General features: G+C 38.5%; 1 protein-coding gene and 1 pseudogene across 1 annotated transcript; both read right to left on the bottom strand.

Moving 5' to 3' along the window:
* Nucleotides 1-10,842: 10,842 nt before the first annotated feature.
* On the bottom strand, nt 10,843-13,051 carry LOC121969329 (flavonoid 3',5'-hydroxylase 1-like). Its single transcript, XM_042519364.1, has 3 exons — nt 12,326-13,051; nt 12,059-12,247; nt 10,843-11,656 (listed from the first exon to the last, which is right to left on the bottom strand). Exons 1-3 carry the CDS (start codon nt 13,037-13,039, stop codon nt 11,018-11,020), a joined length of 1,542 nt encoding a protein of 513 aa, XP_042375298.1. The 5' UTR covers nt 13,040-13,051; the 3' UTR covers nt 10,843-11,017.
* An 8,641-nt stretch (nt 13,052-21,692) lies between these two features.
* Nucleotides 21,693-23,742, bottom strand: LOC121969117 (annotated as a pseudogene).
* Between the last annotated feature and the right edge of the window lie 3,716 nt (nt 23,743-27,458).

Here is a 27,458-nt window from a genome sequence, read left to right as displayed (position 1 = left end):
AAAATAACTTAACTTTGAATTCCTTTGCCATTATCAACACAATGGTCGATCATCGGATGCTTCCCGCACCAACAATCCCCCCCTTTTTGATTATGGCAACTGAAATTCAAAGCTAAGTATAATAGATACATAAAGTTTAAGTAAACAAGCTTAATAGATTTTAAATGCACGCATGGTTAAGCTAAACACTTAAACTTTGTCAGGCTCCCCCTTAATAAAGGCTTTCTTAAAAATTTTACTTTTGAATTTCCCTCTACTCTCTCCCTTTGTCATTTATCAAAAAATAAATCAGTTTGAAAAATCTTAACTTTTCAAGAAGGACTATATAAATATAAGGCTTTTAAAGAAGGGAAAAACAATACTTTTATAACACTTAGCTTTTTATACTTAATTTTCACTGAAAAATTCTTAGCTAAGTGAGATAAAGGTCAAGAGAGATATTTTTCTTTCAACTGAGTTAAAGGAAAAGAAATTGACTTTGAAAGATAATTTTAGATGATTTAGAGACTTAGTTGAATTCTTTGAAAATATGTTGTAATATTTGAAAAACATCTTAAAACATCCTTTAGAATACTTTGAATGTCTTTAAAAAAATATGTTAGAGATAGTAAGCTTGAAAAAAATTTTGAAAAACTTTGTTGATAACTATCAAATTAAAAAAAAATTTAAGAAAAGCTAAGGCTAAAAAGAACAAGGGGAAATTTTGGGAAGTGGAAGCTCAATTTTAGTTTTTGAACAATTCTTAGCCAAAATTTGAAGTGATATTGAAAATACTAATCTAGAGAAGATTTGGAGGAATAACTAATTTTAAAACTTTTTAAAGGTAGGGGAGGAGCTTAAAACCTTAATGCCTAAGCATGAGTTAAATGTATTGTAAATTAGTTAATTTAGTAAGGTATCAGAGCCCTAATGTCCAAGCATGAGTTGAGTTAGATTGATTGTTAATTAGTTAATTTCGCTTTAAGTAAGGTATCAGAGCTTAATGTTCATGCCAAAAAAAATTTAACAATCAAGCACTTGGGTTCGCGGCCACATGTCTAACCAGTTAGCTACTAGCTGATTACCTAGAGGGCAATAGCTTTCACTTGGTTAGTCAAGTTAAGTCACTAGATCCAGTTAGATTTGACTAGTGTTGGAAGACTTGACTTGATTACTGTTGACTATGTGTTTAACGCCCAGACTCATATTGATGCACAGATATAAGCATTCTTGAGTCCAGGCTGTACCCTATACATCTCACGTCGTTCTATGTTTTTCAAACACAAGCAAGGTAAGCCTAGATGTTTGTGAGATGCTCTGGCTAAATTCTAGGGGAGCAAGATTTCTAGGGTAGAGCCTAAACTAATTTCATATTTTTGAAAGTTTAGTAAGATTGGAATTTTAAAACCAATATTTTGCTAGAATTAAAAAAAAGATTTTGAAAACAAGTAAAAATGTAATAAACCAATATGAAAATCAAAGTTATTCTACCCAACACATTCATATTTGTCTTCTAAGTGAGCTAAACTCAAGTTCAGGTAAGGGCTTTGTGAAGATGTCAGCTAGGTTTGATTTTGACTTAACATAGTTGAGTACAATATCACCCTTAGCTACGTGATCCCTTACAAAATGGTACTTCACTTCTATATGTTTCGTCCTTGAGTGATGAATTGAGTTTTTTGTTAGATTTATAGAACTTATATTATTAATTGAGATTTTTGTTTTATGATATTCCAGTTGATAGTCTTTAAGAGTATGCATCATCCATAGCAACTAAGATGCACATTCACCTAAGGCTATATATTCAGCTTCAGTGGTAGATAAAGCAACACAATGTTGCTTTCTGCTTGACCAACTTACTAGGCATTGTCCTAGAAATTGACAACTACCACTCGTGCTTTTTCTATCTAGCTTGCACCCGGCATAGTCTGAGTCAGAGTAGCCGATTAGGTCAAGGGTGCCAGATCTAGGGTACCATAGTCCTACATTTAGGGTTCCCTTATCATACCTAAGGATTCTTTTGACAAGGGTTAAGTGAGACTCTTTTGCACAAGATTGGTATCGTGCACACATACCTACTGCGAAAATAATGTCTGGTCGACTCGCAGTTAGGTACAGTAGACTTCCTATCGCATTTCGATAGTATTTCAAATCTACTGGTTTACCTTCTAAGTCTGAGTCAATTGTTGCATTAGTAGCCATTGGTGTATTAATTATTTTTGAGTTCTCCATGCCAAATTTTTTAATTAATTCCTTAGCATATTTAGTTTGATAAATATTAATTTCATCTTTAGTTTGCTTAATTTGTAAACCTAGGAAGAAATTAAGTTCACCTACCAGACTCATTTCAAATTCATTTTCCATTAGTTTGGTGAATTCTTTTAGAAATTTAGAGTTTGTTGAACCGAAAATAATATCGTCGACGTAAATTTGGGTTATGAAAATATCATTTTCTAAGGTTTTTACGAAGAGGGTTGGATCTATTTGACCTTGGTTAAAGCCCTTGGATATTAGGTAATTAGATAATCGTTCATACCATGCCCTAGGGGCTTGTTTTAATCCATATAAGGTCTTTTTCAGTTTAAATACATGGTTTGGATGATCTAAGCCTTCAAATCCTGGGGGTTGACCTACATAGACCTCTTCCTTAATAAACCCATTAAGGAATGCGGATTTTACATCCATTTGATATAATTTAAACCCTTTATGTGTTGCATAGGCTAACAACATTCTAATGGATTCGAGTCTAGCTACTGGTGCGTAGGTTTCGTCGTAGTCTAAGCCCTCAACTTGACTGTACCCTTTGGCTACTAGTCTAGCCTTATTTCTTATTATCTCACCCTGATCATTCAACTTGTTTCTAAATACCCATTTAGTATCTATTACTGATTTATCTATGGGTTTAGGTACAAGTTCCCAAACTTGGTTTCTATCAAATTGGGCTAACTCTTCCTGCATAGCAATGATCCAATCTGGGTCAAGTAGGGCTTCTTCTATGGTTTTGGGTTCGATTTTTGAAATCAGGGCTATCTGGCTCTGGTTTCTATAAGATGACCTAGTTATGACTCCTAAAGTTGGGTCACCCAAAATTTGGTCAGATGGGTGATTTGTGCTTGTTCTTGTTGGTTGTATACCATTTGAGTTAGTGATTTGTTCTTCAGATTTGATAGGTTTAGGTTTAATTTCGTCATCTTCTGTGTTTCTTGGGTTAATGTCAACATTTTAATCTATATTTGATAGATTATTTTCTTCATCAAATATTACATTAGTTATTTCTTCAACTTTTAGAGTATTTTGATTATAGATTCTATAAGCCCTACTAGTTGTAGAGTACCCTAAAAAGATTCCTTGATTTGATTTGGGTGTAAACTTTCCTAAGTAGTCTTTAGTGTTTAAAATATGAACTTTACATCCAAATACTTTTAAATAGTTTAAGTTGGGAATTTTATTATAATATATTTCATAAGGGGTTTTATTATGAAGTTTGTTAATTAGAATTCGATTTTGAATATAGTTTGCCGTATTTATTGCTTCAACCCAAAATTGATGATTTAGATTATATTCGTTTAGCATGGTTCTGGCGGCTTCTTGTAGGGTTCTATTTTTCCGTTCTACTAGACCGTTCTGTTGGGGGGGGTTCTAGGGCATGAAAATTCGTGTCTATATCCGTTGATTTTACAAAATTGAATAAATTTATGATTTTCAAATTCCCCCCCCCCCCTGATCACTTCTTATCCTTTTAATTTTAGTATCTTTTTCATTTTCTGTTAATTTACATAAATTACTAAAGACTTCAAAGGTTTCATCTTTTGTTTTTAAAACTTTACCCAGGTAAACCTGGAGTAGTCATCAATTATAACTAAATAATACTGGTTCTTGCTTAGTGACTTGGCTCCATGTGAATTGAATAGGTCTAGGTGAAGGAGCTCAAGTAAGGAGTTAGTTCTATCTAGATTGGTTGATTTGTAGGTTGACTTGGTTTGTTTTCCTTGTTGACAAGGATGGCAAATTGTATTTTCTAGGTTTCTTAATTTTTCAATATTACCTCTAACTAAGCCGTTTTGACTCATTTTTGAAATGAGTCTAATATGAGTGTGACTCAGTCTTCTGTGCCACAAATTGGTTTCCTCTTGTTGTGTCAGAAGACACTTTATTGACGGTAGGTCAATTGTATAAATGTTATTTTCCCTAAGTCCTTCAAGTCTAATTTCGGGGTTGTTGATGTTTTTAATTAAGCACCCGGAATTATCAAAGGTGACTAGGTATCCACTATCACATAATTGGCTAATGCTTAATAGATTAAAATTAAAATTTTCAACTAGTAGAACTTTTTGAATGACAAAATTGGAGTTAAGTTCAATATTACCTCTTCCGATTGAGCTCAAAATTGGCTAATGCCTAGGTTCTTCAGTTTGAGCTTAGTAAACTTCAAGCTATCTCCAGTCATATGTCTGGAGCATCCACTATCTATCATCCATTGGTACAATTCCTACACATAAGGTATTGGATTCAGTTTGATGGATCAATGGATAGTTTGATTGAATTTAGGATAATTAAATTCTTGAAATTAAATTAAAAAAATATTTTAGGTAAAAAAAATAATTTAAGTAATTAAGTTTTTAAGAAATAGATTAATTTAATTAATTTTAAAAAATAATTTAAGTTAATTAAATTTGAAAAAATAATTTAAGTTAATTAATTTTGAAAAATAATTTGAGTTAATTATGTTTTGAAAAAATAATTTAAGTTAATTAGTTTTGAAAAAATAATTTAAGTTAATTAGTTTTGAAAAAATAATTTAAGTTAATTAATTTGAAAAATAATTTAAGTTAATTAAAATTGAAAAAATAATTTAAGTTAATTAATTTTGAAAAATAATTTAAGTTAATTAGTTTTGAAAAAATAATTTAGGTTAATTAAATTTGAAAAAATAATTTAAATTAATTAATTTGAAAAATTATTTAAGTTAATTAGTTTTGAAAAATAATTTAAGTTAATTAATTTGAAAAATAATTTAAGTTAATTATTTTTGAAAAATAATTTAAGTTAATTAGTTTTGAAAAAATAATTTAGGTTAATTAAATTTGAAAAAATAATTTAGGTTAATTAAATTTGAAAAAATAATTTAAGTTAATTAATTTGAAAAATAATTTAAGTTAATTAATTTGAAAAATAATTTAAGTTAACTTTAATTCCTTAGTCATCTCACCTGATCTAAATTTTCAATCAGGGAATTCTATAATTGTTGTGAGATGAATTATGGTTCAATTTTAGGGTTTAGTTTAACTTTGTATTAGATTCAGGTTTAGCTTTGGGTTCAACAAGTAGGTATTCTTTGGATAAACTTCTGGGCTATGGTGAGTCGCAAGGACATCATTAAAGTAACCATGCCTTCGAGGTTTTCTAAATAGTCCTACCCATCGAACTTAGTACAAAACCTTGGTCTAACTGGTTAGGATCCATAAAGGGTAGCTTCGGTCAATTCCACTTAGCCAAATGCACCAGGTCGAAGCCATATCTTTCTAGACATGTGATGACTAAGTTTCCCCAACGTACTATCATCCAATACTTCACCATTACCGTGGATCAAGTTAAACCTAGCCCATTTTAATCTAACCTTAATTACCCGTCCGGGTAGTCTACTCTTGTTTACCCTTATCGGATGGATTAATTTCGGAGGTGCCAGCTATTCTGGAGCCTTCCTTTGGATTTTATTTAGTTTGATTTGAGTTTAATTTTAATTTAATTTAATTTGGACTTGAGTTTAATTTAATTGAAATTTTAAATCAATTTGAATCTAGTTTTATTTTTATTATTTTTCTTCTAGCTCCCCCTGGATCATAGTCTCGATATGATTTATCGAGGTAATGTACTTGATCCTTAGGGACCCAATATTGTCCAAATCCAACTTGATTGATCAGGTTGGACTTGGTGACCCATGCTTGGGCCATTTTTCTATTTGTTCTTTGTATAAGTGATAAATATGATTTATATTTCTTTTTTGATTTGAATCCTAGTCCAGTTCTATTATAGATTGCCCTTTGTGTTCCAAGAAGTAGGTCAAGGTTCTTGGAACCCAAAGAGAATCGTTCTAATGTTTTTTCCAGATCCTTGACCTGAGTTTTCAGGCTGGACTTCTCTTTCTCAAGTTTTTGGACTTGAGTTGAGTTTCCAATCTGAACTGGTTCAGTCAAAGATTCGGAGTTAGTCATTTCTTTAAGGACAGCTACTTCCTTTAAAAGTGACTCAATTCTTAGATTAGACTTAGCTAATTTTCGTAACAAGTAATTAACTAGATTGTTTAGTCGAGGGATACTTACAGAGGGGGCATGCCCTTCGAAAATGGATACGGATCTGTGGCTTCGCTCGGACTCGGCTTCTGACTCGCTCTCACTCTCGAACAGTTCAATCTGGTCCCGGGCTATCAGGGCAAGTAGACTCGTCTGATCGAGTTCATCGTCGGTGTCTTCTTCTGAGGATTCTTCCCAAGTCACTTTGAGTACCTTCCTTTTCCTCTGCTTCTTTGCATCCTTTTGGTTTGGGCAGTTGGTCTTGATGTGCCCCTTCTGGTTGCATCCGTAGCAGATCACCTTAAATTTGACCTTTGAGCTCGGTTGACCTTCCTTGGATTGGACTGCCTTCTTTAGGTCTTTCTTGTTGAAGCCCTTCTTCTTCTTGTAGAGCTTCTTTACCAAATTCACGAGTTCGGTTGTTAGTTCGTCATCTTCATCGTCTGAGTCTGGTTCTGGTTCCGACTCTGGCTCGGTTCTTCGTCGTGATCTTGGTTCGCGTGTTCTACTTGTACCTGCAAGCAAAGATACACCTTTCTTGGGTGGCTGTGTATTAGACTGCTCATGAAGTTCAAATTCACAAAATAATTCATCTAATCTAATGGAAGACAAATCCTTGGAGACTTTGTAGGCATCTACCATTGATGTCCACAATGTGCTCCTCGGAAAAGCATTAAGTGTGTACCTTATGATGTCCCTGTTCTCGACCTGTTGACTGATCGCGTGGAGGGAGTTTAGGATGTCTTGTATTCGAGCGTGAAGTTGAATGGTCGTCTCGTCTTTCTACATTTTTAGATTATACAGTTTATTAAACAATAGATCACGCTTACTTACTTTGGTTTCGGAGGAGCCCTCGTGTAGTTCAATTAATTTCTCCCACAACTCCTTTGCTGTTGAGAATGGACCAACTCTGTTGAGCTCCTCCTTGGTCAGTCCACACTGGAGGGTGCAGGTAGCTCTTGCATTGGCTTCCACCTTCTTGATTAGGGTTGGTTCCCATTTTTCCCAGGGAGTTGGTTCGCCATCTTCATTGGTTGGTAGTTGAATTCCAGTCTTTACGATCATCCAAGTATCGAATTGGATCTTCAAAAAATTCTCCATTCGTCCCTTCCAATATCCGAAATCCTCTCCGATGAAAAGTGGGGGACGAACGATGCTATAACCCTCTTGTTGGGCCATTGAAACCTTGCGTGGCAAAAACAAAAACAAACTGTTCCAAGACTAAGTCTTAGATTAGTAGTGCGGAAGAAAAGAGAAAATATTACGAACTCGATTGGTGTTGCACCAGATTCAAGTAAAGTCGATTCGTAAAAAAGAATTAGAATGTAACTACAAAGCTAATTCTAATTGACTCCGAAAAGATTAAAACGACCACGAAAAATTGCTTTGAATGGTGGTTGCACCAATTCAAAACGACCCCGCTCTGATACCAATTATTGGATCGAAAGCGCTAGAGGGGGGGTGAATAGCGCTCGTGGCTTTCACAATCAATTTCGTAAAATACGAGTAATAACGCAGTGGAAATAGTAAAATGCACAAACATACAGAAGACACGAGAAGTTACTTCGTTCGGAGCCTATCTCGACTCCTACTCGAAGGCCCGTGGTCGTTGACCGCTTTCGGTGGGCAACAACTATAGTATCGCAAGAAGAATTACAGTTGTGAAGTACAATTGAAGTGAAAGGAATAATAAGACTGATTATACCGACGACAAGAACAGTGTCTCGGAGTTTTGGGTCGTCAGGATCTTGTAGCAGCACTTCCGGGCGTCTTTTAGAGCAGCACGTTGAAGAAAGAAGGCTTGGAAATCGTTGTCTTAAGCTGCTGCTCGAAACACCCTTTTAAATAGTGCTCAAGGCTCCTTGAAACCCCTCTGAGGTGCCTCAAACTCAGCAAGTCAGCCGCACGGATCAGCGCAGACTCCTTCTGCGCTTACCCTCCTCAAGGCGCCTTCAGGCCAGTCCAAGGCGCCTTGAACCCCAGCTCCAAGGCGCCTTCAAGCCCTTCTGAGGCGCCACAAGCATTTCTGGACAGCTGTCTTCGGCGAGCACCCGAGGCGCCTCCAAGCTCCATGGAGGTGCCTCAGACACTGTTCATCCGAGGCTGAGTTCTGAATTTTAGCCCTGCAAAACATGTTAGTCCATAAACACAAAACACATCCTGCAAAACCAAGTTAGTACAGAAATAATATGATAAATGAAATTGTCGACAGCCATCAGACTGCCCGGGTCTGACTTCGGATTTCCGACCGAAAACCCTAGGTCGACCCGACGCCTACTATTCCCTCTACGAGGAACGCGTCCTCACCTACTCCACTCAGGAGATTTACTTGTTTCCAGTGCGATCCTTCAGATCGACTGGACTTTTGCTCAGCGTTCGAAGCTTCCGGACTTTCTACTAGACTTCCGCTTCCCGGCTGGTCCAGTCTTTCACCTAGTTCGCAACACCAGGACTTTCCACCTAGGGTTATCCCCCCTAGGACTTTTGCCTGAAGCTCACCACCCCCTAGGGTTTTCCCTTTGTCTAACCACAGTTAGGGCTTTCCTGAAACACTCAATCAAGTGCATTAGATCACAAAACAACTTAATTTTGAATTCTTTTGCCATTATCAACACAATGGTCGATCGTCGGATGCTTCCCGCACCAACATTTGCATATCAAAGAAAATAACTTGAACAAAAGAAATCTAAAAAGTGTTTGCATATCAAACAAAATAACCTGAACAAAAAAAATTTGTACCTTATCATTCTCACTATGACCACTTTGATGCAAGTTTTCAACTTGAGCCAAGCAAGCACAAAACTTATTGACTGAACGTTGAATAGTGCTCCAACGATTTGTTAGTGAGTGAACGGTTCGTTCTTGAAAATTAGGCTTCTTGCATTCATTGTAGTATTGATGTACCCTACTCCAAAATGTAATAGATTTTTGATCATTCCCAACAATTGCATCTAAGCTCGTACTAAGTCAACCACTAACTAATATTTTGTCTTCTTCATGAGTGAAATTCACACCTCGCTGAGTTTTTTTACTAGTGCCTTCGATGGTAGTTTGAGGAGTCAGAATAGTCGTCACGAAATCATTCAAAAGGTTTGGATCTCTATCTTGTAAAAGTTGAGTGAAGATTCCATCACCACTTTGAGGATCCATAGTGCTGAAAAATTAAACAATATGTTATATAATCAACATGTATAGATACCAGTCAAAGAAATAGTGAGATATGTATTAACAAAAAAAATTTATAGTAGATGGTGATCTCGATTCCCTTCTTAAGTTAAACTTTCCATGCAGTAAAATCATTTAGTTCCTTACACTCATTGCATAAGACATTACTGATGAAAATACCATTGTTTCAAGAATCTGTACCACGAACAACATACTAGATCTCACATACAGTTAACTCTTTGCTCGATTCCCATGATTTTTAGTTAAGCCAACTCTCCATTACAAAATTATACATATAAACATGGTAATAAGCAGATGAAAAAAAGAAGTTAAAATCACTAAATGCAAACGAACATGTAGAATGGCAGATGCGCAACAAATATTAATCGTTTTCATTAAACGACTTCAATTCATTTATAAACCAAGTCACTCAAGTCATCTCACAAACACCTATTAAAAATCGCAATCGACCAACTTTATAATCACACAATCAAAACTCTCCATAAACACCTCACAACCGTAACATGAACGACTCTTCTCCAAGAAGAAAATATAGTATGAAAAAATAACTGAAAATGGCAAAAGAACCCCTTGAGTCAATAAACTATAAAAAATAAAAAAATAAAATCCTTCATAAAATCTTCACATTCATACAAAATCAACAATGAAGCAACCAAAAATAAAATTGTAAGATAAATACAAAGAAAATAAGATCATGAGAAAACTTACAAGTTCCCGATCAAAGATCTAGTGATCCCAAACTCAGAATGTGAAATCTGCTGATAAATGCCCCAAAAACCCTAGGGAGAGAAAATAAAAATTCGGAATACTCTTCCACGGATGGCTGTCGATCTGTAAAATCCAGAGAAAATAAAGTGTGAGAGGTTTTAAAAAACGAGGGTTGAGAGAAGAAGAAGCAGACGTTGAGAGAAGAACAAAAGACAAACCTTTGAGCAGAGAAGAAGAAATGACAAATCTGAGCGAGAAGAAGAAATAGGTTTTGAGAGAAGAAGAAACGGCAAACCTTTGGCAGAGAAGAAGAAATGGAGAGAAGAAGAAATGGCAAACCTGAGTAAGAAGAAGAAATCGGCGTTGGCGTTGAGAGAAACGACAAACCTTGGAGAGAGAGAAAAAGAAACGATGAGAATAATATTGCAAACCTTGGAGAGAGAGAGAGAAAGAAACATGAGAATAATATTTTAATATTTAAGGTAGCGTTTTCATTCCCTAAATTTAGAGAGTTACTGTTCATAAAATCTAAATTTAAGGAATTAGTAAGGTATCTGATGCAAGAAATTTTTTAGGTAAAATGTAAAATTTAAAGTAAAATGTATATTTAGAATATCTGATGTGGATGTACTTAATAGCTAATTTTGTTGCAGTAATCCAACCACAGCATTCCTCCCTTTAAATAACATAACAACTCACAAGCTTAAACTTCGGGAACAATAAAAATAAATATCAAGCGAATCTTAAACATGTCATTCTTGAATATATATATTATATATCTATATAGATATATATATTTCTATTATTATACATTATGCCGAGAAATTAACGGTCGTCGGAATTCCGTTCAGTGTTCAAACATACGCCGCAGGCGACAAGCGTGGGCGGGCGAAGGCCTTGAGCGGCACGGACTTGGGGAGCGCGAACCCTGGCTTTGCCTCCATGTCGATCTCCTCCTCCCCCTCCGGAAGCTCCCAGTCGAAGGCGTGCGCCAGCATGCCCACCAAGCACTGAACGAACAGCATCCCAACCAGCTTACCGACGCACGACCGACGGCCAACCCCGAAGGGGATGAACCCGAAGTTGCCGTCTCTGCCCAGAGGGTCGTACCGCTCTCCCTTCCCGCCTGGGAGGAATCGGTCGGGGTCGAAGGCCAGCGGGTTCTCCCACACGGCGGGGTCGCGGCCGATGGCCCACACGTTGACCAGCAGGCGCGTGTGCTTGGGGATGAAGAAGCCGGCCACCTCGGAGTCCTCGTGGCTGAAGTGGGGCAGCATCAGCGGCGTCGACGGGTGCAGGCGCAGCCCCTCCTTGCACACCGCCTGCAGGTATGGTAGCTTGGGGATGTCGGATTCGTCGAGCAGGCGGTCGCGCCCCACCACCGCCTCCGTCTCGGCCTGCAGGCGGCGGAGGATCGCCGGGTTCTTCAGCATCTCCGCGAAGATCCATTCCACCACGATCGATGATGTGTCAGTGCCCGCAGTAAACAAGTCCTGCACGGTTATAATCCCTAACTGTTACCAGCGTATTTGTCCATTCAGTGCCTCTATATTTCTCTCAGATGTCCCTTATTCAAAGAGGATAGTGTACAAGGAATTTGAAATCATGGGGTATATCTTTGTTTTTCTAAATAAAATTAAAAAAAAAATAATGATAAAATTTAGGATATTTAATAAGGGAGATATGTAAGAGAGTGAGATATTTAATGATTAATCAGGTAACATTTAACTTGGGATAATTCATACAATCCCACGTAAACATAAAGTTCCTTGAAATATTTAATTATGATGTAGATACGATCTTGCTCTAAGTGAAGTGCTTTTACGTTGATTTGTATTTTTTTTTTTTTGTCTATTTTAATTTTTACCCTTTTTCTTCTTATGAAGAAAACTTACGCAGATGAGGGCTCTGACGTTGATGTCGGAGATGGCGGTGCCGTCCTCCGACACCTTGTTAGCCATCACTTTGTCGATGAAGTCCGGAGCCCCACGGCGACTCTCCCTTGTCCTTTGGTGCTCCTCGAACTGCCTAGACACCATGGCATCAAATCTCTTGTGCGCGCTGAGCATCTTCGCTTGAATACCCTACGGATCATGATCGAAGTTGGTAACACAATTTCAATTCGATTTAGTGCGATCCCACGGATTGTTATAGATCGGTACCTGAAGGTCCATCCACGCAATCGAGGGTAAAAAGTCGCCGACGTTGAACTGCCCCCCGCCGGTGAGCATGTCGGAGAGCACGTCCTTGAACTTGTTGGACTCGTCGCCGTGGTCTTCGAAGACCCTGCCGCCGACGGCGATGGTCCCCACCACGTTGGCGAGGGTGTAGAGGAGCAGGTCGAAGAGGGGGACGGGCTGGCCGGCGTCGTGGAGGCGGCGGAGGGCGTCGACGAGGCGGCGGAACTCGGCGCGGCGAGTGGGGGCCCAGTCGGCGAGGGCCTTGCCGCCGAGAAGGTGCAGGCTGCACATCTTGCGCATGTGCTTCCACGTCGGGGTGTTGTCGGACATGACCAGGTTCTGGCGCTGGTAGCTGACGTCGCGGGCGCTGATGGGGTCGGGGCGGTGGGAGAACTGGGCGTCGGCGGTCTTGAGGAAGGCTCGGGCGGTGGAGGCGTCGTTGGCGACGACGCAGAGGTGGGAGCCGAGGCGGAGCGAAATGATGGGGCCGTAGCGGGCGGCCATCCGGGCGAAGTTCGAGTGCGCGCTTGCGCCGACGAGGGGGAGCGCGCCGAGCACGGGAAGGCCGCGAGGCCCCGGCGGCAGCGGGGGGCGTGGCCGGGGCTTGCGGAGGAGCCACCGGCGGAGGAGGAGGTGGAGGGCGAGTAAGAGGGCGGCGCCGCCCCAAAGGTAGGAGTCCATGCTGGCAGTAGCCATTGCTTCAATTGGTGCCGCTGTGAAGGCATCAGCTATGGCCCTATAAATAGACACCTAAAAAGATAATTTAAAAAAATAATAATTCATCGATTAATGCAATTGTTGACTAATTGAATTTTGAATGGGCGTTAATGGAACAATTCAAATACTTCAAATATTCCAAATAAAATATATAGAAATGGATTTTTGAGTAGGTTTAGTTTAATTTCTAAATCATTAATTCATCATTGAATTTTTTTCTAGAAAAAATCTCGGATAAGTGTGAAATCTGCAATCGGTCTGTTTCCTGATTACATATATTTTAAGGTTTAAAATGAAAAATAAAGCAGCGTCGATGGCGATCAGTTTGGGAGGACGAAGAAAATCAAGCCTACAAAGCTGGGCATGATCAAACTTGAGTCAAATCAGTAAATTCATGGCCGAGCTCGAGTCATATCAGTTTACTCATGGCTAAACTCGGATCAAATCAAATCAACTGACTCACAATCAGACTTGGATGAAATCTTCCAAACTTGGATCAAATCAGCCTACTCAAAGTCGAGTTGAGTCCAACTAGCTAGACCTAAGATCAGACTCAAATCAAACTACTCGAGTTCGGATGCTCCTTAGATGAAGAGAAAAGATGTATGTTCGTACGGGGTCCTGACACCTCTTTAATCCCTATATAAACGTAACGGTGACAACATCAATATTATAATATGTGTTCTAAAAGATACCGCCTGAATGGTGCCACTGTCCGTCGCCTCATCTTTTGCCATGGCCATGCCAGTAGACGTTGCTGTATTAGGTGGTCGTCTAGGTGGTTGGGCGCCGCTTAGACGTGGGGCGTTGGATTGTTTTTTAAAAGAGATTATTGAATCGATTGATTAATTGATTAAACACTTCTAATCGATTGGTCAATTGATCCACATGAATTTCACAAGAAATAGAAACCTTCATGATTATGCATTGTCGCAGAATCCTGTCGAATCAATCAATTAATCAATTTGACAGGATTTTGCGTCAAATAGAATCCTACTGAATCAATCAGCTGATCGATTCGGCGTGTTGAATCGATGAAGTGATCGATTCAGAAGAATTCTATAAGTTGCGACAGGCAGAACCCTTCCAAATCGATCAGCTAATCGATTCAACGCGGTTCAGCTCATCAATCCAGCAAGGTTTTCCCAAAATAAAAAACTTCGCCTAGGTGCCTAGGAGCTAGGCGACGGGCAACCACCCGTCTACTACCTAGTGCCTTTTTTAACACAAGTTACCATATAACATTGAAATTACTATTTCCATTTCTTTGTTTCCTTTAGCCAATCCTCGTCGTCGCCGACCATCACTAGAGTCATTGTGTTGTTTGTTGTATCCACTAGAAATTTAACCATGGGATTTGATTGTATCTATAACAATCCTCCCCTCAAATGAAGAACTACCATTACTCTTATAGTTTGGACTTTTCTACAAGCATTCGGTCATCCTGATATGTTCTGAGCCTCCAACAACTTCGTTCAAGGTCATCCCATAAAGTATCTAGTTTAGATCATGATTTTAATATCATTTGTTATGTCCAAAAAGAATTCATATACCTCCATAATAACAAGATAATATTCACTTTCGATTTAAGCTTTCATTATTTTACTTTTGAGCTCTACTAGATATCTTATATTTTTTTAAATTCATAATTTTTTCTATATCATGCAACTTAATGGTATCCCTATATTACTTAGCTCAACAACCGTATCTCTCGACAACTACTGACTTGATAGGAACCAACCCGATAGAAGGACCTGACATGTATCCAACTTAATTAAAATAGCAGAGTAACTTTGGCAGATTTTGACCGGATCACCGTGTTTTCGCACTCCATTTTGATTGCAATTTCATTAGTAATTTTCTCTCGTATTAGCAAATTCAGTATGCATGAAATAAAATTTGAAGTGTTCTTATTTCTAATCAAAATTCATGATTGTTTGTAATTGTTTATAAACACTTGTAAAGCGATTTAATATCCTCATCTAGATTTTACTAATTTCTTTTTTAACTTCAAAGGGTATGCAGACCGGTTTTAGCAAGGTTCGAAATTTTTATTGATTCGCGTAACTTTCATGACTCATTAAATTTAAATTATTTATCAAGATTTTATTTAGCCATCATTGTCCGACCCTTTTTTTATTCATTTAAATCAATCTTGGAATGAACTAGTTGGCACGCGCTCAAGAACTCTCTTGGCTACAAGTAATCAGACGCTAATTGCACAGACAAGACGAATCTACGCAACATGTCGAGTTAATTCAAGTCGAGCCAAGTAGTTCGAAAGCTACACTTCAACCACCGCAGACACTTATTCTTAAAATAACACTCGTGCGAATATATATATATATATATATATATATATATATATATATATATATATATATATATATATATATATATATATATATATATATATATATGGAAAAATGAGGATTAAATAACAAGTACTTTTGACTTGAAATAGTTGTTTCAATAGATCTCAACAACTTTTTTTTTACCCTTCATTTCTCTTGGATTGATCTATATAACTCATTGACTTTGATTTTTTTTTTCCTCTGTTTTTTTGTTAGATTTGACTAAAAAATATAGCTATATAATCAAGGAGGTTAGGAAGGTATAAAATCTATATGATCAAGTTACATTTTTAATTAATCAAGTAATAAATGAGACAGTTGACAAGTGTGTGGATTACTTTGGTCGACCACGAGGTGGCTGATGCAGGTTCAATAAGATCTTTGTTGGTGCTTATAATTTAGGTCGTTGAAAAAGAAAGATTTATTTTTTATATATACAGATGATTACGCCAGGCAATCAAATGAGGGGCAAACAACTGTTTGATAGCATTGGATATATGTGAATGAAAAAACGAGCGGAGGTGGAGAGGAAAAAAATTTTCATAACGAATGGATGAGATTTTAATATATATATATATATATATATATATATATATATATATATATATATATATCTGACTTATGTACGAACATGACTCGTGTGTGTTGAATGTCGAATTGATCGAGATAAAATTTACTCAAATTGAACAATAAATATTTTGTCACGAAAATCATTTTTAGATACTACTCAAGTAAGGTAACAGAAGCATTATTTAAAAGTTAATGATGATTTTATAATCTCCCGATAGTAATAATCCATCATTGATAGTTGATGGTTGTCATAGGCGTTCAATAACCATTACTTGGTCCTTTAACATAGTATGGGAGTGTGCTCTTATACAAGGAGACAAGATCTTGAGAAAGAAAATAAGCGAAAGCTATAGCAAAGAAGAAAATCTTCATTCGATTGTGTTCCCCCTCACTTCATCCTCTCATTATTCATCTTCTGCTCGGCAAAATATTTATGATAGCATTTGGGTACTATCTTAATTTGTTGCGACCACCAATACTTGTTGGAAATTAGAGGTTTATCATTGGATCCTGAAAAACAAACGATCCACATAACCTTGAAGCACCGCTGAATCTATTTTAAGAACATGCATCATACGCAGACCTCAGCATGATTATTCTCGATTTAAGCAGTTGGGCGATCTCATTCTCGACTTGACTATGACATTGACTCAGGGTTATTTTCTGATCTTGTCCGAAAGCGTAAAGCTGGAAAGCTGGGAGGTGGAGGCTTCGCTGACCGGACGTAGACTTCGCTCCGCTCTGCAAAACAAATGACGTCAATGTCAGGCCATGAAAGGGGTCCTCGGCATTAACTCTCCGACGCTCAAGTCAGTCATTGGAATGTGGAGAAAAACAGAGCAACATAGCAACAGTAGAATTCAAGCATAATGCGTACCTCTGTCGGTAATGGACCCCTCTTTATATAAAGCCCTAGTGATCGACGTGCACGTTTCTTGAGGCATGGGTACACTCTCTAATATGTCGTATGAAAGAACCTGTTAGTTAAGTACCTCTGACACCATACCTTAACAGGGCATGCATATCCCTGACAAAACAGTAGAAGATTCCGCCGTACAATCCGCTTATCGACCATGTCTCGTGTTAACGACACTACATTCCAAAAGAATGTCGAAAAATACTACAGTGGTCCCGTTGCTGGGCTGAGCGGGGTAGTCACTCGGTCGGAACTCCGCTTCGTCCGTGGCCAGGTCCCGCTGCTTGGCCGAGCGAGCTAACCGCCCGATTGGGACCTCTTCGCTCTAACAACCTCAGGTGGTTCTTCCGTGTGATGACTGTGTAGTAACATGTCCTTTCCCGTTCGGACCAAACTATCCAATCTCTCTCGACGTCCTGCTACTTCGTATTGAGCATCGACTGTCTTACGAGTCATTCCGAGCCAGACAAGTGGTCTGCTCAAATATGTCTTCCGCTGGTCGGGCCCTGAGTGCCTGATCGGCCATTGTCATTATCCCCCATTTCGCCTTCTGGCACCTGGATGTTGACCACCTTGACTTTAACCTCCACTCTGACAATTGATCCCGTGTCAGGTAAGCCTCCCCCATCGCCGCATCACTTTCTAAGTACTCTGCATCTGTTGTTCTCTATTTGGTTGCACTCGGCAATGATTCAGGTGACTTGCGTTCCGACTCGAAATTTACTCGGGAGAACTCATCCCAACTCGCACTAGCATCTGCTCGGGTGATTTGCTTCCCGACTCGTAATACTCAGAATCTACTTAGGAGAGTTCATCCTGACTCAGCAGCTTGACAGTCGGACGGCTTGGTACTTCATGACTCGGATAAGTCGTTAATCAACAATCAGATGGCATCCTGATTCAAACTTGACACTCTGTTTTCCACTATGCTAAGACCACCAGAAGGTTGGCCGAACTGGCTGCACTGCTGGCGTCTTAAGAATATCCGCTTTAAGTCTCTCCACAAATAAAACTAATTTTTTAATTCAAATGTTATTACTCTCTCAATGACTTGCAGAACTTCGAGAAATCTAAAATGAAAATTTGTAAACAATACTGTAATAGCAGACACCTCATTCCTATATGTATTTCTTTTGCCTTAACTTTGGCTTTACGAATCCTTGACATAGACATGGTAAAACCTTTTTTAGCAAAATGCAAAGACAAACAAACAAACAAGCGAAATAAAGATATGAAATGCTAAAAGATAGCATTTACAATATGATGCAAAAAAAAAAAAATGAGGGACAACAAAGATAGGTGAAGCATTTAATATGATCACCAATCTATAAATATGAAAGAGCTTCTCTTCCCATGACAGCAGGATGGTTAGATCCTCTAATAAATAATTAAGAGATTTAAGAATTAAATTTTAACTGTGATATATAGAAGATTGTTTTTCAATGAAAAGTGGATTTAAAAATATTGATCATCCGAATAAGCCTTCATAAGTATTTCTTGATTTATTTTGATGATCGATAAAAAATTTTCGTAGAATCAAATCGGTCATCTCCATGAATACTTAGATTTAAAAATAAAAATAAAAATAAAAAAACCTTTCCCGACGCATAGTTCCTAATGAATATATGTAACACGAATTGTCACCACCTCGCATATATCAATCTAATAGAACAAAGTATTCGGTTTCTTAATAAGAGCGGTTAATGGCTATGCCATCAATAAAATGTTATATGATTAAGCAGTAAAGTTTGCTAAACTACTACTTTAAAATCATCAATTTAGGATGATTTTCTAATTGGTTGCTAATAGAATTTAACGACCCTATCGGTTAGGGACAAAAATCAAATTGATCATTAATTTTTAGCATTAAAATTTTAAATTCAGTCGTTAAATTTTAGAAATTAAACCAAACCCGAGTCATATCCGCCTCCCAAGTGGGATGTGGCTGCGAGGATAAGACCGCTACTTAAGAAGCTGGCTAGAGGGCTATCATGCGGGTCCATTTAACAGCACGAGGAAAACCGAAATCACCTGCGTCTTAAAATTATAGGAGCCTTCCAGATGTTACAATCCTCCAGATGTTGACAGGGCACCCCAACTTCACCGGTATTTAATTAAACCATTGGTGCTTGAGAAATGCATTTTGTCTCCCACCATCGCCCCAAACCTTAGGGCATGAACTTTTGAAGTTTTTTTTTTTAATATAAGGTATTTAGATCTTAAAATTTGATTAATCCTGAGATAGACGAATTGACTCATATTTTACCAACTGAGTTAATCGGTAAGTGCTCACGATTATTCATCTGGAGCGGCCAACAACTTTAGGTTTGTGATCCTATTCAAGAAAAATGTCTTATGATACGATGTAATTGAGATGTGAATCTTATGTGTCTGATTAATTGCTAGAGTGCTATCGTTGCACCAGAGCCCCTGGAGCATGAACTTTCAAATTAGCCTTTGATGCAAAATATGACAACTCTCACACTGAAGGCCCTTTTATCATTTGTCCTATAATGAGATGAAAGGAGATAAATAAAGTATTGAACAACCCTTTTAGTGGGAGAATTATTTGTCACAACGGTGACTCGTACCTTTGTCCATTGATGTAAGTCTATCACTCGAGTATTGACAACGGATAAAATAGCGATTATTCTAGAGATTGATGAGAATATGATATTTGAGGAGAAAATAAGAAAAGATACAGCAGAGCCAGAAGCACTTGTCCTCATTGAAGTTCGAGGCGGTTGGGGGCCAACACGAGATAAAGGCCTAAGCTTGGAACCCTGTATGCTACCATGCTAATCAATGCTGGTTGCATTTGTTGGAGCAGTAGAAGAGGATGCCGCAAAAGAACTCGCTGCTGGTGGAGGAGGAGGCATAGCGTCCCTGAGCTAATCACCACTTCCTGCATCTCTCTCTCTCTCTCGTGTTGGATCCAAAAAAAATAAAGAGTTATTTCTATTACTTCATACATTTCCTCATCATCTTCTAAACTGGGCCATTAATTGTCTCGATCTCATCTTCAATGAGATCATGATTCCTCTTCAATTATAACATCTTCTGCAACTTATAGTGTGTTAGGTTCATCAACTTTTTCTAGGTCAAATTCTTCTTCCAAATCATCTTCAAATACATCCAAATCATCCCTATAACAAAATTTGAGTAAAACCAAAAGGAAGAAAGTGACCTTTCATTTTCTCCCAATCCTTAATCTTAGTCTTGCCTTTTCGGTCTCGTAATCGTCATAAGTGCTCCCACTATGCTCATGCTAGACTTATAAGTTTGAAGATAACCAATTTTACTTTCACCTGATTAAGAACTTCTTCATAAATCATAATAGAAAATCTTTTCCACTTCGTTGATCCAATCAACAAAGCTCTCTATCGGTAACGTATTAGAAAATATGGGTAGATTATTTGGAAAACTCAGGCCTCCATAATGCTCCTTCATACTATGACGTTTTTGGTATGTAATTCGTTGGTGATAAGGGTTCTCAAATGTAGACTCAGATCTACGATTTGAGATCTCATAATTTTTAAGATTTAGTGTTGTTGCCGCTACACGCTAGGCTAAATCTATGACTAGCCTTTGTAAATCATTAATCTCGTTTTGTGCGATATGATCATGATGCGAGGCTTCCTCAACCGAATGCTATTTGACACAATTACAATCATGACTACGATGACTTTACATTGGATCTGATGCTCGACTTTCTTAATCAAAACTTGTTAGCTGTGACGAGAAGGGAGTGTTTGAGGGGAAGGTAAGAAGAAATAATATTGTCCTCAAATTTTTTCAAAAAAATAATAGAAAATATTATTTAATAACCTAGGATAATTTTTTAAATAATTAAATATATATTTATATAGACTTCATATCCAATTGAAAGAAATAAATCTTAATATATAGATTTGAAATAAAAGAAATTCTACAAATATATATATTTATTAATTGACACTCAATTCTAAAATTTTTAAACTTATTCAAATTTAAAAAATATATAAAAATATAAATTATCAAAAATACTTAAAACACAAAAAATATCTTAAATGCTAAAATAATAATAATAATAATAATAATAATAATAATAATAATAATAAAAATGGATCCTCTGCATTAAGTATCAACTCAACTACGTCCTGCCCTGCGGTACAAGCTTTCAAAGCCCTTAAACTCAATTTACTATTAAATTGAGTATTGAATGAGTTGAGAAAAAAAACATTCCAAGCACCACTTTTAAGGGGTATGCCTTTTAATTAATTAGTCTCTCTTCATAATGATCTAATGACTAGCAAGTGAAGTGCTGTCATTAATCAAATTTTAATTAATTAGTTCTTTCAGGACGGTCTAATAATAATGCATGAAGTGCTGTCACTAATCAAATTGGCTGCACGGACATTTAATTTGATTAATTAATATTACAGCCACATAATGGAATAATCTCTTCATTAATCAAATAATTAATATATGGCTAAAAAACAATAGTATAGACGCCTCCTTTCATTTTCTATTCGACGAGAAATGGGCCGACAAAGAAAAAGAAATAAGGTGAACGGACATTTCGCTAACTTTAATAATAGCTTACAATTTTATTTTACGTTCTTCCAAATAACCCGATCCATTTACAGTGTCGGAGCACATATAACACGATCCATTTCTTATGGATCAAGACCCGGACTTTAACACCTTTATTGTTTATCCAACAATAAAATTATCTATCGAATCTATCTGACGTCCGTCCTGACCTGATGTATTATTATTATATTATTATTATTATTAACGGTCGCCGGAATTCTGCTCCGTGTTCAAGCATACGCCGCCGGAGACAAGCGCGGGCGGGCGAAGGCCTTGAGGGGCACGGCCTTAGGGAGCACCAGGCCGGCTTTGCCTCCATGTCGATATCCTCCTCCCCCTCCGGCAGCTTCCAGTCGAAGGCGTGGGCCAGCGTGCCCACCAGGTACTGCACGAACAGCATCCCCAGCAGCTTGGCGGCGCACGACCGCCGGCCCACCCCGAAGGGGATGAACCCGAAATTGCCGTCGTTGCCCAGAGGGTCGTACCGCGCGCCTTTCCCGCCGGGGAGGAACCGGTCGGGGTCGAAGGTCAGCGGGTTCTCCCACACGGCGGGGTCGCGGCCGATGGCCCACACGTTGACCAGAAGCCGCGTGTGCTTGGGGATGAAGAACCCGCCCACCTCGCAGTCCTCGTGGCTGAAGTGGGGCAGCATCAGCGGCGTCGGCGGGTGCAGGCGCAGCGCCTCCTTGCACACCGCCTGCAGGTAAGGCAGATTGGGGATGTCGGACTCCTCGAGCAGGCGGTCGCGCCCCACCACCGACTCCGTCTCGCCCTGCAGGCGGCGGAGGATCGCCGGGTTCGTCAGCATCTCTGCGAGGGTCCATTCCACTATGGTCGATGACGTGTCAGTGCCAGCTGTCAACAAGTCATGCAAGATCCAAGATTATTATTAGTTCAAATCTTCTATCCTCATATTTCTATGTCCCCGTGTTCCTTGTCAATCGGATAGATCGGATTACATCTCAAGACATCATGACATCCTTAAGATATGTACAATATCCTCGTGATATGCATGACATTTTTAAAATGTGTGCAGTATCCTCATGATATGCAAGACATTCTTGAGATATAATCTGATCCATCCGATCGACAAAAAAATACAGGGACAGAGAAATTTGAGGACAGAAAATTTGAACACGATTATTATTTCGTTTGCATTGCTGTCTATTTTTTTAATCTTTAACAAAAAATTTTGCGCTGAGCCAAAAAAAAAAAAAAAAAAAAAAAAAAAAAAAAAAAGTAATTAGTCTATTCTCTTCGTACGAAGAAGACTTACGAAAATGAGGGCTCTGACGTTGACGTCGGAGATAGTGGCGCCGTCCTCCGACACCTTGTTGGCCATCACTTTGTCGACGAAGTCGGGGGCGCCACGGCGACTCTCCCTTGTTCTTTGGTGCTCCTCGAACAACCTCGTCACCAGGGCATCTAATCTCTTGGACACTTTGAACATCTTCGCTTGAATACCCTACGGATCATGGAGTGGATTTTTGATTGGGGATACAATTTCAATGCGATTTAGTGCGATCCCACGGATTGTTATCGATGGGTACCTGCAGGTCCATCCACGCAATCGAGGGGAAAAAGTCGCTGACGTTGAACTGCGCTCCGCCGGTGAGCAGGTCGGAGAGCACGTCCTTGAACTTGTTGGACTCGTCACCGTGGTCGTCGAAGACCCTGCTGCCGACGGAGATAGTCCCCATTACGTTGGCGAGGGTGTAGAGGAGCAGGTTGAAGATGGGGACGGGCTGGCCGGCGTCGTGGAGGCGGCGGAGGGCGTCGACGAGGCGGCGGAACTCTGCGCGGCGCGTGGGGGCCCAGTCGGCGAGGGCCCTGCCTCCGAGCAGGTGGAGGCTGCACATCTTGCGCATGTGCTTCCACGTCGGGGTGGCGTCGGACATGACCAGGTTCTGGCGCTGGTAGCTGACGTCGCGGGCGCTGATGGGGTCGGGGCGGTGGGCGAACTGCGCGTCGGCGGTCTTGAGGAAGGCGCGGGCGGAGGAGGCGTCGGACGCGACGACGCAGAGGTGGGAGCCGAGGCGGAGCGACATGATGGGGCCGTAGCGGGCGGCGAGCCGGGCGAGGTTCGAGTGAGCGCTTGAGCCGACGAGGGGGAGGGCCCCGAGCACGGGCACGCCGCGAGGCCCAGGCGGAAGCGGGAGGCGCGACCGGGGCTTGCGGAGGAACCACCGGCTGAGGAGGAGGTGAAGGACGACCAAGAGGGCGGCTGCGCCGCCCCAGAGGTAGGAATCGATGCGCGTGGCAGCCATTGCTCAATCACTGCCGTTGCGAAGGCATTTGCTAAAGCCATATAAATAGACGCCCAGATAGATAATGAAAAATGGGATAGGTACTTTAAATATTCCAAATAAAATATATAAAATTGGGTTTTTGAGGTTAATTTCTTAATCATGATTTCACCATTCAACTTTTCTAGAAAAAAAAAGTTGATAAGTGTCAACATTAGCAAACAATTTAGCATTAGAGTCTTATACGTAGCTTTCGTAAGATTGTTTCGTAAGATTGTTTGATTCAGTGACAGATCTAGAAATTTAAATATGAATTAGATAATTTTTATATGAAATAAAGGATTGTATTCTTTATCTTCATCGATAAAATCCCATAATATTAAAGGTTTCACTGTCGGTAAAAGGGGACGACATGCTTCCTCTGGATCAGCCCCTGTTTTTGAATATCATTTCTCCAACTATAATTATGCACTGGCTTTTGGTATATAATTACTTTAACTATTGTTGTTGTTCTTTCTTTTAAGATGTTAAGATGTTTATAACTATGATCGTTATTTAATTTTTTTAATATAAATTGTTAGAATTTTTTAATATGGGTTTTTTGGATTAATATGTAGATTCTTTTTAATACCTTTATCATTAAGTAAATTTTAATGATTTAATTAAGCTTAAATTTTAATTAACAATATATATGTTTATCTTCACACTTTAAATAATATTGTAATTTTATTTCTCAGTTGCAATAAATATGAATAAAACTGGGATGTACAGAAAGTTAATAAATAAATTTATAATTGATAAATATTTTGATGGAGTCTAAAAATTCATGACAAATTATAATGATGATTAAATTTTATGGTTGAAAATTCATTGATGGATTCTATAGGTACACAGAGCTATCAGCTTGAAGGCGTTAAAGTAGGTCTCCTCATATGGATCTAGTAGTTAATGTAGAAGGTGTTGTCATAATGAGGTCTGGAGTTCAAATCTCGCCAAAGCCGAGGTAAATACCTCCCTTATGTGATAGTCACTGTTCCAAAGGCTAGTAGCCGCCCGTGATTTATCTTCTCCGTATTGACCCTGAGACAAATTGACGGGGACACTGGGGGCGAACGTATTCATCTTTTTTCTTTTTTTTTTGCCATAATTGAAGTCATTAAAGTAATGAATATATCTTTTTTAAAGACATTAATAATCGTGAACTCATAACTAATAGTAGAGATCTCATAGCATGAATATACAACATAAATATCTTCCATGCACTAACCTCTTCTATTACATGTCAATTTTATTAAAATCTAAATCATTTAGGTCCATCAATAAATTTTAGCTAAAATTCATTAATAAACTTAGGATGCTCTCTGATTAGATACATTCCAAGTCACGTAGGTTCATGCAATGCCTAGGGGTCCTCATGTGCCCTGAGCTATCAGCTTGAACGCATTTAGGGATGACAACGAGGCGGATTCAAATCCAGCCCTATAATAAATCTGTCATGGCAGGATGGGTTTAGACCCATCTAAACGAGTCTAAGATGGGTCCAAGGCATGTCCTGGGTTTAATCGGACCCTCCCCGGACTTTTATATATATATATAGTTTATTAATATAATTATAAGTTTTTTCTATTTAATAATTAATATTTAAATTAAAATTTTATTTTATAATATTTTAATATTAAAATAAATATATTTTAAATATGACGAGTCTATCGGATCTTTGGCCAAATCCGTCCGAATCTGGACCCATTGTCATCCCTAAATGCATTAATAGCAGTGCTTAGAAGATTTTTTTTTTTTTAAGTTTTAGATATTTTTATCAATTTGATATACACCCATAACTTATAGTAGGGATCTCACAACCAAAAAATAGACAACATAAATAACTTCCTAACACTATCCTCTTTGATTATATGATAACTTTATAGCAATTCAAATTCTCTAGATCCATCAATAAGTTTTAATCAAAACTCATCTATAAACTTAAGATGCTCTAATTGAACACATTCCAAGTCAAATAGGTTCATGCAATACCTAAGAATATTCATGTGCCCTCAGCTATCAGCATGAATGTATTATTAGCAGTACTCATAATATTTTTAAAGTTTGATACTTTATGTTAATTGACATGGACCCAATTGGTACGATGATGCCGATAGTGTTGGATTTTGAAAATCAACATCACGATGATGCTTCAAAATCTAACACCATGGTGAGACTTATTTTGAATAATTTGATTTGGTTTCAATTTTAAAACTTTTAATTCGATTAAATCGAAAAAACCAATATTATCAACTGTCGTGTTGTTATATTTCAAACAAACAATACGGTGCTGTATCAAAATACCTCATGTAGTGTTGTATTCACCACCATATCATTGGTGAAAAGTTCACTCGAAGTTAGGTTATTTTCCAAAATCTTCCAACTTTTATATGCATGTACGAGGGTAAAATAAAAGTCTAGCTCGTGCCCTATCTAAGAAGGTCACTCGGACTCTCTTCCAGAGCATGTAAGATCGTCTTGGATGGGTCGCTAAGATGAAAACTTCACCTTTTGCCACTAGAGGGTGAAATAAAAGCTGTCTCAATACTTTGTTTGGAACTTTTTCTTCTTTTGCATAAAAGATGAGTTTGTTGGTATAATTTATACTAATAAGCAAATTCAGATTTTGATGTATGACAAAGATTAAAATAAGACTTATGATCTAACTTATTTACCAAGTGTATAGAATTAAAAGACTTAATGGAACTTGACACTAAGCTGAAGTCCAATTAGGTATGAAGGACTTGATAACTGGCATATGAAAACCAAATAGGTTGATATCTAGCAAAAAGTCTAGTTGAGTTTACGGGACTTGATAATTGACTAAAGTCCATGTGGGTCATCTAGCAGGAAAACCTGGTGGGTTAAGAGATCGAGGTTAAGTAAGTTTGTAAAGGGTAAGTGAGGTAAGCAATTGAAGGAGAGATCTAGTGAGGACGTGTTTCCGGTTGAGGGAACAGTGGACATCGATCTGACCTAGAGTTTTAGCAAAATCTAAGGTCAAGACCAGACAGTTCCGAAACTATCAATATATTTTTTTTTTTCATATTATACTTATTGTGTTGACTCTGTGGTGCAAGAAATTGAAAATTGAAAAAAGGACTTTCAGGCGCCCGGGAAGGGTTTAAGTGCCTGGAGGTTCGGGCGCCCGAGTGGATCTAGGCGCCTAAATTGGCCTGAAACCCAACTACTCACTCTGATCGACCGCCGCACGTCAGCTTCCAGGTATTCGGGGTGGTCCAAATACCAAGGAATGGATAAAAGCTACTAGATATAGCTTTGTTGAGGTGTAACCACGTCGGCAATCCATGCTTCCGGGAGTGGTCCAGGCGCCCGAAGGTGAATAATTCTACAATGAAGCATGATCGGATAGGCCTCAATCCAGGCACCCGAGAGTAGTCTAAGCACCTAGAAATGCCTATAAAAGCAATTTCGATTAATAGCTTCAAACAATCAATTGCTACAACTTTCATACTCAATCACTGTTCCAAAAAGCTCTCTACGACGTTGAAACACCACTCCGACGACTACACCCAAGCTTAACACAAAGTCATCAGTATATTTGTATTACTTACTTGCACTTTAATATTTTATGTCGTTGTAATTATTCACGCTTATAGTGGATTGTCTAATGAAAGCACTGAGTGTGTGTGAGCCTTGGAATAGAAGTCATCGAATACTCTGAGATAAGTAAAAGA

Source organism: Zingiber officinale, chromosome 4A, assembly GCF_018446385.1.
Source record: "Zingiber officinale cultivar Zhangliang chromosome 4A, Zo_v1.1, whole genome shotgun sequence".
NCBI lineage: Eukaryota > Viridiplantae > Streptophyta > Magnoliopsida > Zingiberales > Zingiberaceae > Zingiber > Zingiber officinale.
The sequence above is the reverse complement of the archived record's forward strand: the minus strand, read 5'-3'. Positions and strand labels throughout refer to the sequence as shown.

Coding starts and splice junctions, on each gene's coding strand:
- LOC121969329 (XM_042519364.1), bottom strand. CDS start 13,039: ATGGCTACTGCCAGCATGGACTCCTACCTTTGGGGCGGCGCCGCCCTC. Junction 12,248..12,325: donor TTGCGTGGATGGACCTTCAG/GTACCGATCTAT, acceptor CATGATCCGTAG/GGTATTCAAGCGAAGATGCT. Junction 11,657..12,058: donor ACGTCAGAGCCCTCATCTGC/GTAAGTTTTCTT, acceptor ATAACCGTGCAG/GACTTGTTTACTGCGGGCAC.